This window comes from Drosophila sulfurigaster, chromosome 3 (assembly GCF_023558435.1).
Source record: "Drosophila sulfurigaster albostrigata strain 15112-1811.04 chromosome 3, ASM2355843v2, whole genome shotgun sequence".
Classification (NCBI taxonomy): domain Eukaryota; kingdom Metazoa; phylum Arthropoda; class Insecta; order Diptera; family Drosophilidae; genus Drosophila; species Drosophila sulfurigaster.
In genome coordinates, this window is record NC_084883.1 from 11422173 (window position 1) to 11434984 (window position 12812).

The 12812-nt window shown below is 36.6% G+C and overlaps 1 protein-coding gene across 1 annotated transcript; it reads left to right on the top strand.

Annotated features, from left to right (window-relative positions):
* Positions 1 to 9200: 9200 nt before the first annotated feature.
* Positions 9201 to 10118, top strand: LOC133843210 (uncharacterized). The gene is made up of 2 exons (XM_062276650.1): positions 9201 to 9402; positions 9468 to 10118. The coding sequence occupies exons 1-2, from the start codon at positions 9250 to 9252 to the stop codon at positions 9975 to 9977; spliced, it is 663 nt and encodes a 220-aa protein (XP_062132634.1). The 5' UTR covers positions 9201 to 9249; the 3' UTR covers positions 9978 to 10118.
* The last annotated feature ends 2694 nt before the right edge of the window (positions 10119 to 12812 follow it).

Genomic DNA, 12812 nt, shown 5'->3' on the forward strand with positions numbered 1-12812 from the left:
ATACCAAATATAGCCTTCTGTTTATTTTTAGCAATTTTGGAGTGAATTATTTTGATATATTTTAAAATTAATACCGCTCTCTTTATGTTATATGCAAAAGGGGCTAGTGAGTAACTAAAAGTTGAGCTCACTCGATTAGTTTTCTTGCTTCTTGTTATTTTGAAAAATTCTTGCTTGAAGAAGACTCAAATATAGAAATAAAAGTGTTACAGTCTAAGATGTGAAATATCCGCTAGAATTAAGGTAAACATATAAATATTGTCTCCGCTTTTGGAGGTGTTGGAATTGGATATGCCAAACATTTCCTATTCAAAGCTATAAGACCCCATTACTCTTATCATATCATGGACTTTCATTGTTGAAGTTACAATTGAAAAAATAGCTTTATTTTCGTTCAAAGTTTTTGGCTAGAAATTTTAAATTTCCGTGACATATTAAAGCTCACTCTCAGATTAGCGTGAAATTTATCACAATAAAAAAATGATCATGCTGTTGAGTGACCACTGATTTTTTTTATCATTGTGCAGATAGTGGGTTAATCTGTCTGTATTGAACCACTTTGGAGATCTCATTTGAATGCTGAAACACGTTTTTAAATAAATGAACGCATTAATTATTTTAGCACGCATAAATCGCTAAGCTGTCGATGTCGATTGCAATGTTTTTCTTCTTGTGACCACGCCCATTAGCCACACGCCCACCCACACACACACACACACACACTAACACACTCACAAATAAACACACATGCAGATACAGGGATTTTTATTAGCTACGCATAATTGCTGCGGCAATAAAGTTGCTGTCGTTGCTGCTGCTGCTGCTGCTGTGGCTGCTACCAACTAGGCACATGGACACGGACATGAACATTGTGCCGCGCGTGACCCGACAACATAACGACATTTAAGTAGCCACCACAGCTGTGGGCAGTGGGCGGTGGGCGCTAGAGAGTGGGTGTGGCTGACTACTGATGTAACTTAACCATGTTTGGCAACATGTTACAAAAAATTGATGCGACTGTTGTTGTCGTTGCAGCTGCACACACACACATAACACAACATACGAGAACAGGAGCAGCAGCAGCAGCAACACTATGTATTTGTAGCTGCTGAAAAACCTTGTCAAATATTTGCCAAAATTTATTGACGATTCGTTCAACACGGCGTATGCGTAATACCCCCATGTCCTTAAATCTTGCCTTCCGCTTGGCATCGTTTGTTGGTGCCAGCAACAGCAGCAGCAGCAACAGCAGCAGCAACAATCAATCCTCTCACACTTGCTCTGCCAGATCAGCACTCAGTGCTATGAGCTGCATTTGATAGCTGACTGAGCAACAAGAATAACAACAACAACAGCAACAACAACAATAAGAACTGTTGATGCTGCCTTTGTTGTTGCCGTGTAAAACGCAAAAGAAAATTATATTTAATTACTCAAGCAAAAGCATGACAACTGCAAACGTTGACAGTCACAGACACATACAACACGCCGCTGACTGAGCACGCGGAGAGATGCGGACAGTGGAAGGGAGGGAGGGTGATAGGGAGTGAAGGAGGTAGGGGACGCTGCCTGCCCTGGGTGCGGACTGTCAGCTTGTCAGCAGCAGGCGCCAATGCCAAGCGGCTGGTCAGCTTTTTTCTCTCTTCTCTTTTTTTTAAATTTATATTTAAATTGTTGGAATAAATATGCCTCAGAAGTAGGAGAGGAGCTGCAGAGCTGAGGGGAGACAGAGGCGTGGCAAGCATGCGTTGCAGTTGGCAGCTCTGTCAGCTTCTAAACAAAAGCCGCAAAAACAAATGTTGTGCTACTAAGTACGAGCGGCTTTCTTTATGTTTTAGGAATTGGAAACGAGGCCGAATTACGAACTAGAAAAACTAGGGAAGTCTATTCTGCAGTAAGAGTAGTTTTCTCATGTGAACAAAATATATACCGTTTATACCCAAATATACTATAATCTAACTGCTATCACATTGATGACATCATGTTCGCCTATATCTATGCTGTAATACATAATTAATTATCGAATAATGACAATGCCATACGATAAAACTGATAAATGCGATTATAAACATTCCATTTAATCGTATTGGAATTTTCTTTTATGTTCACAATAAGGTAAAGCAAATATAACCAGGTAAAGTTCACAGTTCACATGAACTTTTTCGTTGAGCTATTTACAGTGGGGTACAGGGGAAGACTGAAAATTATATAAATTGTGTAGCACTAATTTATTTCAACTAAAAATCAAAAAGGTGAAATGTAAGAAGTATAATGATTTTAATTGGACCATTTATTTGTTTTAACACACATTTGCGGAATTGTTCTTACTCGATAAGGAATCTACAATACTTTCATTTTGATTTAAAAATAATTTATATTAGTAAACTAATAATAATTTTGGAACAATTTTGGCCTAAAAAGCTCGCCAAGAACATGAAAATTTTAATGTTAGATAACACATCAAGAAAATTTGATAATAAAAAGAAAATAAGATAAGAATCTTATTATAAGATCAAAAAATATTATATTGTATTTTGTTTTTTACTATTTACTTGGTTTTATTATTCAGTTGTATATTGATCACTTTTACTTATGAAATACTTATCGTAAATTCGCGCAACACTTGAACCCAGGACCTTCTATCGTAGAATGCTAAAATGGTTCTCGAAAGCAGAACTATCTGAGCTACATATGCACGAAAACATTTAAAGCTAGATAAAAGCCTTGTAGGATGGATTGCAGAATCTATAACCTAAATTTAGTATTTTTGGTTTTATTTTGAAAATTTAGCATTTTTCAAACTAATGTTCTTAGTTTTAAGAATTTATTCTTATAGTGGTTTTATTTTAAGAGTACAATTTTTAGGGCGAATGTTCTTGATTTTCAAAATTTGTTTTGAGAGTATTTTTTACAAATTGCAGCTTCATTGCTTTCAGTGCTTTATGCTATGTTATGATACTTCTGCCTGACTTTGACAATCAGCCTTTAAGCACTCTACTTATACTTGTAATAAAATAGGATATTATATTATAATATGAGATAACCATGATTAAAAAAATACTTTTGGATTTAATGTTAAATTGTAACCGCTTGGGATAATTGAGAGGTATTATTACCAACAGAGCAAAACATATAACTGTGTGCTTCCAGGAAATGTATGTAACAGACAGAAGGTCACATGTCCGACCTCATAAAATATATATATTTGGTTGTAATCAGATAAAAATTGTAGAAGTATTTAAGAAATATTTTTGTAAGGATAAAAGCGCCTACTTTCTAGGGGTCTAAAATACTTTGGCTGACAATGTACATATTATAATTTCCACTCTATGGTATATTTATGTGTTACTATATCAATATTTCAAAGAAATCACTCGGTATACAAAATTTTTAGTATTTTTGCGGTACCGAACTGTTTTGGTTTTATTCATAATGGTTTGCGGGTATCTCACAGTCGAGCACACTCGATTGTAGTTTTCTTACTTGTTTAAATGCCAAATTTGAGAATTCATTGGCATAAGATAGCTGCCCTACAATGCTAATCTTAAGTTGAGCATTCGTTTACTGTAGTTGTTGCACAGGTTTCATTGGCATCATTGTTCGTCTCCCTCATCATCGTCAACCTCCTGGTTTTGGTTACCCCAACCTTTTTCTCCAGATTCACCTATTCACCTGCATAGAATCGCAAAGCGAAACCAGAGCGAACACGACTGGAACAGCAGAAAAAGTCAAAAGAAAAATAAGACAGAGTGCGAGAGAGAGGTAGAGACTAGAAAAATGAGAGAAAGAGGGAGGGGAGGGGAGAAGGAGTGTGGAAAAAATCTCAGCTGCAAATGACTTGTATGCCATTGAGATAAACCCAAAAATTATTTATTTTTGCCATAAACTCGTAAAGGACTTTTGGCTTTGCCATTGTTGACTAGTCTCATGTGCCTGTGTATGTGTGTGTATTTGTGTGTGTTGCTGTCATTTTCTATATGTTTTGTATTTGTATTTGTATTTCAGATTCCAACGCCAACACCAACACCAACAGCAGCAGCAGCAGCAACAACAACAACCACATTGGACAATGGCAACTAACTACAATTCCGTAGGCAATTAATTTAGCTGGAAAAACCAAAAATACAAAACAGACTCACAAACATTCAAACACACTCTCACACACACATGTATAAACACGTGGCAAAAATATAAAATGGCCGCAGAGCCGTTGCCGACGTCGTCAGTCACTTGCAAAAATAAACCAAAAAAAAAAAACAAAACGAACAGAAAAAAAATGAAGAGAAAAGCGACGAAAAATAAAAGAAAACTTGAATGGAAATTCAATTGAGTGACATGAAAATGGAATTTTTCATATTTTGCTGTTGCTTCTACCGCTGTCTTTGGTGTTGCTGCTGTTGTTGTTGTTGTTGCTACCATCAACTGCTGCTGCTGCTGAGTTGAGGCAAAGCGAAGCGAAACGTTTTGGCTGCCAGGCACATCACAAACACAATTTTCTGTTGTAGTAGTTGCTGTTGCCTCGCCTGTTGTTGCTGCTGTTGCTTTTGGCCGCAATAATAGTGAGAACAACAACAATAAACTAGCAAACCGTTTTACAGCAACAACAACAAAAACAGCAGCAGCAGGAGCAGCAGGCGACCCACACTCACACTCACACTCACACACACACACACACACACACAATCGCAACGCACAAACCAGCAACATCAGATTCTACTCTCTATCTCTCTCTCTCTTTCAATCACTTTACCCCTCACCTACCCCCTGTTTCATTCGCTCTTTCTGTAGTTCTTGCGAGCTGCCCCCCAAAAAACGTTTGCGTCTGACATTTTCATAATTAGGTATTCAAAATCTTTAATAACGGTTACTCTTGCTGCCACTGCTGCTGTTGCTGCTGCTGTTGCTGCCATTTGCCATTGCTGCTGTCGCTCTCATTGTTGTTGTTGTTGTTGTTGCTGCTCGAGCTGTTGCTCAGACACAGACACACGCGTCTTTCTTAAACGTTTTTTTGTTGTCCTTGTATTTTAGTTTGCTTTTTTGGTTTTATTTGAGCTGCTGCTGTGGCTGTGGCTGCTGCTGCTTTTGCCGCTGTTGCTGTTGCTGTTGTTGTTGCCAATGTTGCCACAAGTTTTTGTGTCTGTGGGGCATTACTCGCCGTAACACACACTCAGTTGGGTTTCGCCAGCATGCCGCTGTTACTGTCTGTAGGTTAAGCAAACGTCTGTCTATAGCTGCTGGCAGTAGATGTTGCAAGTGGCAGCAACAGCAGCAGCAACAGCAGCAAGCAAATTGCCGTTTGAGTCCTTTGAGTATTGCAATTATGTTACAGCTGTTTCCCAAATTTCGTCATCCCTATATTCCTAAACTCGGTTAGCATACGCAAACCTTTAAATGATCTAGCGTTAACTTATCTACATATGTTATATTCTTTGTTCTGATTATTCACTGACAGACGAATTGACAAACAGTGAAAAAAGTGAATGTGGAAAGAAAGTGAAAAGGAAAGATTCTTTACGTTTTCTCTTTCTCTCTCTCTCTCTCTCTGCCAACTCTATCGCCTTAAGGTTAATATGAAAGCTATAGATTTCAAAAGGTTACTAATGTAAAATATCTTGGATGCCTGATCAGAAGAAGCCAAATCAATATCAACCGTCTCTTATATTCAAAAAAAGATCAATTGAAAAACAATATTAGTTATCTGACAAATTTCTATTTAGGATCTCTTCTGAAAAAAAGTTGCGAGAAATAGTTTAACGATGTGGGAAAACTAGTTGGCACATAATAAAACAAGTCAGAAAGCTGTATATCAATATATACTAAATTATACTATTTTTCTTATTTAGATATACTACCAAATTAAAAATAAACTATGAAATAAAAAATAGACCAGATTGTCCACGAATTCAATTAAGATCCGATCTTTGGATTTTAATCAGAAAATGCTTGAAGAAGATGCTTGCTTTCAAGTACTTTTTTTGCGCAGTAGTCAAGCATTGTCATAATAATTTTAATCAGTAATTAAATATAATGAAAGTAAAAATATAAAAAAAATTGAATTTCTATACCCGCTACCAATTGGGAAGAAGAGTATTATATGTTAACTTTGTGCCTGCAGGAGAAGTATGTGACAAGCAGAAGGAGGCATCTCCGACCCTATGTTCAGCGTCAACGAGACGATCTCAGAGGCTATAAGAGATATAGATCTTTTCAGCTCCCGAAAATAGTACAAAATCAAATAGCAAGTGCAATTTTAAAGATAGATTTTTGGTGTATACAATAATGACAACAGTATTTATGATTTCTGAAAATTTGTTCGCGATCAGATAAGAATTGGGAAAGTACTTTTGTATGGAATAAAAAACCTACTGCTTCTTAGTTGCTTTTATTAATAATCTGGTGCAACTTATACTCGATGGTATATTTTAAATGATATACCAAATACAATCTTCGGTATATTTTAGCATTTTTTTTGGATATTAATTTGGTAAATTAATTTTATATCCCACAGTCAAGTCCATTCGATTATAGCTATCTCATAAGGTTCGAACTTCAGCTTCATAGTTTTTACTTGGCCGTTGAAGTTTATACATACATATATATGTAACATATATATATATATAAATATATATATATATATATATATATATATATGTGTACATACATATAATGTAATTCATCGTTATTTCATTGAAACCCATCAACGACAGTCAAATAGATGTCGAAATAAGTTTTACTTCAGTAATTTCTGAATGTATTCGACAGCTGTGCTCATTAAGAAAATAAATATGTAGTCTCGTGGACTTTTTTTTTTAATTTCAATAAGTTCTTAGAACAACTGTCTTCCTCGTCTTGCCTTGTCAAATCCCTTTACATTGTTCACACTCAAGTTGCCGTCAGTGGCAGAAGCACTGTTATGCCTTCATCCTTCACTTCAGCTCGCAGGGAGGCAATGTATTGAAACCCCGAGGAAGAGATGGCATCAGTCTCGGTCTCAGTTTGAGTCTCAGCCACAGCCACAGACACAGCTTCAGTCTCGGCTCGGCAGCCTCAGGTCAGTTGTCACTGCCGGTGACAATTTTTACGCGTCTTGTTGGACAAGACAACCGCTGAGCAGGACAACCAGCAGGATGCAATCGTAGCTTGCAGAATCATGTCATAAAAAAGAGTTCATTTAATGGAATTTAAATATATTAAATTAATTAATTGAATACGAAACTAGCATCGATACTTTAAGCTAAACTATTTTTCAAACATTTCAGAATAAGAATGAATCAGTTCTAAATTTTCTGCTTGATTAATAGCGAAAGTGAATTGTATCTTTCGGCAGACTACCTCAATAATATACTAATGAGTAATATAAGTTTTATTTTTGTGTAATCGGCAAAATTCAATCAAACATTTTCCCTTATCGAATTTCATATGAATAAGTACTTACATTTACTATCAGATTAATACTTATTGCTCACTGCCCAATAATAAATGCGCTTATCGCTTTTCATTTAATATGATAATAATTAATGACACTTATTTTACGGCCCATTGTACACTTAAAAATTTAGGTACTACCAAATCAGGAGACAAAAGGGAGACTATCTTTATTAAATAACAATATGTAGAAATAATAATTATAATTATTATTTTTTTACATACATATATTAATAAATATAGTCATTATAACTGAAAATTCGTTTGTGACCAGATAAAAATTATTATATTATTATAATAATATATGTCAGTAAAGTGCAGCTGCAGTCGGATTTGGTTGAGATTATTTAACACTATGGTATATTTTGAATATATTAGTATATCATATACCCTGCTTGGTAATAATATATGTCAGAAAAGTGCAGCTGCAGTCGGATTTGGTTGAGATTATTTAACACTATGGTATATTTTGAATATATTAGTATATCATATACCAAGCAGATATTTTTAATATTTATTTGGACGTTGACGTACTAACGGCAGTACCATCAAGTGGCCCAGCGATACCAAGCACGGGCTTGTTGACGCGCGGACAAAACAAAATAAATTTGTAAACAGCATGCATTAAACGAAAACCGCGAATAAATATTAAAAGACGCTGGACAGCTAATTAATTTAGATTAAAAATATGTTAGAATAAGTGTATAATAGAATAAATAACAATTAAATACTCGATAAATAAGCTAATAATAAGGTTTTAAGCAAAGGAATAGATTTACTAGAGCAAACTACGTTATTGAGATTATTATAGTTCACACACAGAATACGGAAGGGATTATGGCAAGCAAAGTTAGTAGATCTACGTGAAATGACAAGAGGAAGAAAATTCCTAGTGATCCTGACAGGAACTGCAAAACTAATTTGACTTAACAGCTCCAAAGAGTCTATTTCACCATTAATTAGTCTCTGTATAAAAACAGCACCTTGCATAGTTCTACGGTCAGAAAGAGAAGGAAGGTTTAGTAATAAAAGTCTACTTCGATACGGTGGTAATCTAATATTAGGATTCCAATTTAAACTACGAAGAGCAAATAATAAGAATTGTTTCTGCACCGATTCAATCCTATCTTGATAAACCCTGTACTGGGGATTCCAGACAAGAGATCCGTACTCAAGGATAGGACGAACCAGTGAGACGTATAAAGTCTTAGTGATGTAGGGATCATTGAACTCTTTCGACCAGCGTTTTATAAATCCCAAAACACCCATGGCCCTATTTACAGCAGACAGAATATGTTTATCGAATTTTAGTTTTGCATCAAGCAGAACCCCTAAGTCATTCACACCTTCAATTCGCTCAAGAGGAGTATCATATAACATATAGTTATTTAACTGGGAAGAACCCCTACAAAAGGTCATAAACTTACACTTATTGCAGTTCAGATGTAACATATTTACTCTGCACCAAGATTCTAGACGATTAAGGTCACATTGTAACAGTGAGCTCGCAAGACTATCATTAAATGTAATGATTAAGTATTTGTAATGTAATATAATTAAGTATTTTTTGGAATGCTGATTTTGTAGACTTAAATGTGATACCGCACTCTATTGTTTTTATTGCAAAAACTCTACAGTTTGTGAGTTTATACCATTCTTTGCTTTCCTCCACTGATTCGCCGAGTGTAGCTTTACGATACGAAAAAGTATTGAATGAAAGTAATATCGATAAGCGCTGTTATCATCAGTACTTAAACTGCTTTATTTTCTGTTTTAGATCAGTTCTTAGACGGATCTCAAACAGAATAGTTGTCAAAAATCGCAATGCATAGTAATATTTCGATAGTGTTAGTGTTGCTTCTTGGCTGCTTTATGCAGACAACTTACTCAGAGGATCCTGCAACTAATGAACCCACAACAATTGCGCCGGCATTTTCCTGCACTACACACAATGGATTAGAAACCGATCTAGAAGCTGTATGTCTGCAGACATTTCCATCCCGTCATCGAAATTAGTTTCACTTATGAATTTTATTGCTTAGATCGCTGGCTATTGGTATGAGGCTGCGCGTGCATCCGATGTGGATGATGCCCAGTGTCTGAAGTACTCCATTGAAGCTACTCCCGATGGTGATAATAGGATTAACATCAAATTGGAGTATGTGAGCACCGCCGATGGGAAGTGGGAAACTGAAATAGATTCAGCTCTCCTTCCCTGGGACGATAACGCCAAGAATGGAATTTTTAGCTGGACCAATGACGAGACATCTGAGACGTCTGCCACCTTCAAAATGGTTTCCATGGATAACTCCTCTTATGCATTCCTTTGCGGCTACAAGGGAATCGATACTGTACCGCTTTTCAAGGTGCTAACACGTGAGCGAGCGCTAAGTAGTGACCAAAAGACTCTTATTGAAGAAAAATTTAATGATCTTAGTCAAAATGAGTCATTGGTCTGGGTTGAACAGTCAGAGCAAAAATGCAACTCCGCAATGCGCTCTTTAGGTCAAACACTTTTAGTTTTGCTTTCAGCTCTACTTATTTTTCAATAGTTCAACTCGACTAAATACTTAGAATATCAGATTAATTCCATAATGTTTTTTTTACAATTGCACAAAATATTTGAAGCTCTACGTTTTAAAAAATCATATGACACATGCAATAACATATCTTCTTCTTAAAAAAGGTTCCTCAAAAGTCAAGTTTTAATTCCGTCAACTGCAATTTAAATTCAATTAAAACAAATTTATTAAATACTGTTTTATTTAATTTTAATAATAAATAATTTTTAGTACATTTAAATAAGAATACAAACTACAAAAAGAGAGTTTTTATTTTGAAGTAGCGTTACGACCGTGTAATATATTGAATATTATTATACGATATTATAACGATATGCAGTTAAAATGTAATGATGACACACAAAATATTCCAGAACTTAAACTCCTTTGAAGCTAATAAGCTGTATACTACTATACAAAAGTATTGCGACAGTTGCTATAACTCCAATTATATTTATTTAGTTTCGTTATTATTTTCCTCACCACATGCTTGAAACAAAAAGTTTTTGAGATTTCAAAATGTGTTAAGAAATACAGATCCGGGTCAAGAAAGTATATTCTTTATGGGGTTGAAAATGTCTCCTCTTGTATGTTGGTACAAAAATATTAAAACTGGTATATTTATACTAAAAATTAGTGTGAAAATATACTGTCATTCTCAGCCAGCGGCATAATTTTTGACATATATAATTAAAAAATTGTAATTTACAATTTACCCATACTCTGGCTGTAAATTTAAATCGAAATCAAGTCACGTTTAAGTCGAAAGATTTTATTTTGGGATTATAATTATTGCATTAAAAGAAACAATTTAAATATGCATGTGTATTGTAATGATGATAAAGCTAAATATGTAAAAACAACTAACCCAGCCCAAAAAGAAAACAAGTTAAGATTTTTTCCCATTTTCTCACCTTATCATTTTTTCCAACTTTTAAGTTTAAGTCCAAAAAATGTTTAGAATAATTGTTAACAATTTCTTTTTAACACTTATTCTTCTTGCAAAACTGTAAAAAGTGTAAAATAAATAATATAGAAAACAAGGGTTTCTCACAACTGAAAATTTTCTGAAATGATGCTCACCAAAATGTTCAACTTTTAGCATTTTCTGAAATTAATACCGATTGGAAGTTGGATGACCAACTAATTTTAGTAAGCCACAGGTGGAAGCCATTAAAATATGACTCCACACATTTCTACAAAGCAAGTGTTTGCAAAAAGAGCTCGACTGAGGCTTTCAGATACATAAACAATTTTACACCCAAGGAGCAAAGTGAGGCATGTGAGGAAGATGGGATATCGGTTATCTGCTCGCACTCGTCTGCCAGTTATCTATTGTGCAGCACCCTCTGCGGCAGCTTATTATCAAAAGTCAGTCAATGTCGCGTCGCACACACTCACACACTCACTCACTTATACAAACAGCTTCATTCTGACCTGCTGCCCTAAAAGGAAGCTCACTCGAGAGGGAGGAAGGTCTTGGCGTTGGTGTTGAGGGTGGACTCGGTGTGTTTGCTGCTGAATTGGAGCTGAGTAAACAACTTCTTTATCAGCACAGTACACGCCACAGTCAGATAAATACGCGCCGCAATTTGTGGGGCTGTTGCTGCCCGATGAAAGAGACTTTGCATCGTGCAGCAGCAGCAGCAACAGAAGCAGCATCAGCAACAACTACAACTGTCATATATAAATTCGTATTTAAAATAAAAATTAATAATTCAATTATGCGTCAAGAGTAAGGCAAACATTTGCAATTGGCCATTTGGTAACGTTCTCACTCTGCTCTCGTTTCGTTCTTGGTTCTCAGTTGCCGATTGTCGACTCTCGGCCTGGTCACAGCTGTGTGTATGTTGCTATGGCAGCCAAATTGCCGTGATTTCATTCAATTTGTCGCAGAGGCAACACCAACAGCAACACCAACAGCAATAGCAACAGCAGCGGCTGCAATGGCAGCGGCAGCGGCAACGGCAACGGCAGCAACAAATGTTGCCACTTGCTGCCCAAATTGTTTTCGTTTGGGAGATTGAAACCTCCCCGCAGCTTGTGCAAAATGCGCATAAAAAATGCTGCTGTGTCCAATGCTCACAGCTCACAGCGGCTGCTCTGTCAATACGAAGTGGCACACACCTCGTGCCCCTTCCTCCATCGTTTTATTCCCATCTCCATCTCCATCCACCAGTCATCGAGCCAGCCAGCCCAGCCAGCCACCAATACGCCCCAGACGCCCATCGACTACGTCAGCTGCCTTCTGTGTGCCAATGCACAATTGTTGTTTGTATGAGAAAATCTCGCCTAATGGCGTTTTACATTATTTGCCGCCTGATGCCATAGCCAACTGTTACCAAGTGGCAATCCCACAGAGCGAGAGCGAGAGAGAGAGAAGGGGAGATGGAGCAAGACGTTGCAAAGGAGAGCAGGACAAAAAGCATAGCCAGTTGTAACAGCAGTTGCTGGCTACGTAGATTTCGCTTCGTCGCCCCCCTTTTGCCACCTTCGACGAGTACTCTTACCCCTTGCCCCTTACCCCATAACGAGTGCCAAATGGGCTACGCTAAAGTTTGTGGTTAGGGTGCTTCGGTTTTTGCTTGTGGCAAGCAATGTTAGAACTGTGGATTGTGGCACAACTGTCAGGGTTGGGGATGCTCTGAGTAGCGACCAAGCAGCTGCAAGATGATTGGCCTTTTATTGCCAAAATTGGCTGATTGACTCAATTTCCAATGGTCAACTCTAATAGCCGTAGTTGTAATATTCAAATCTTTCAGCGCCATTGTCAAATGTAGATTGATATACAGAACATCGGCTATGTAATTATCTACTTAATTTATA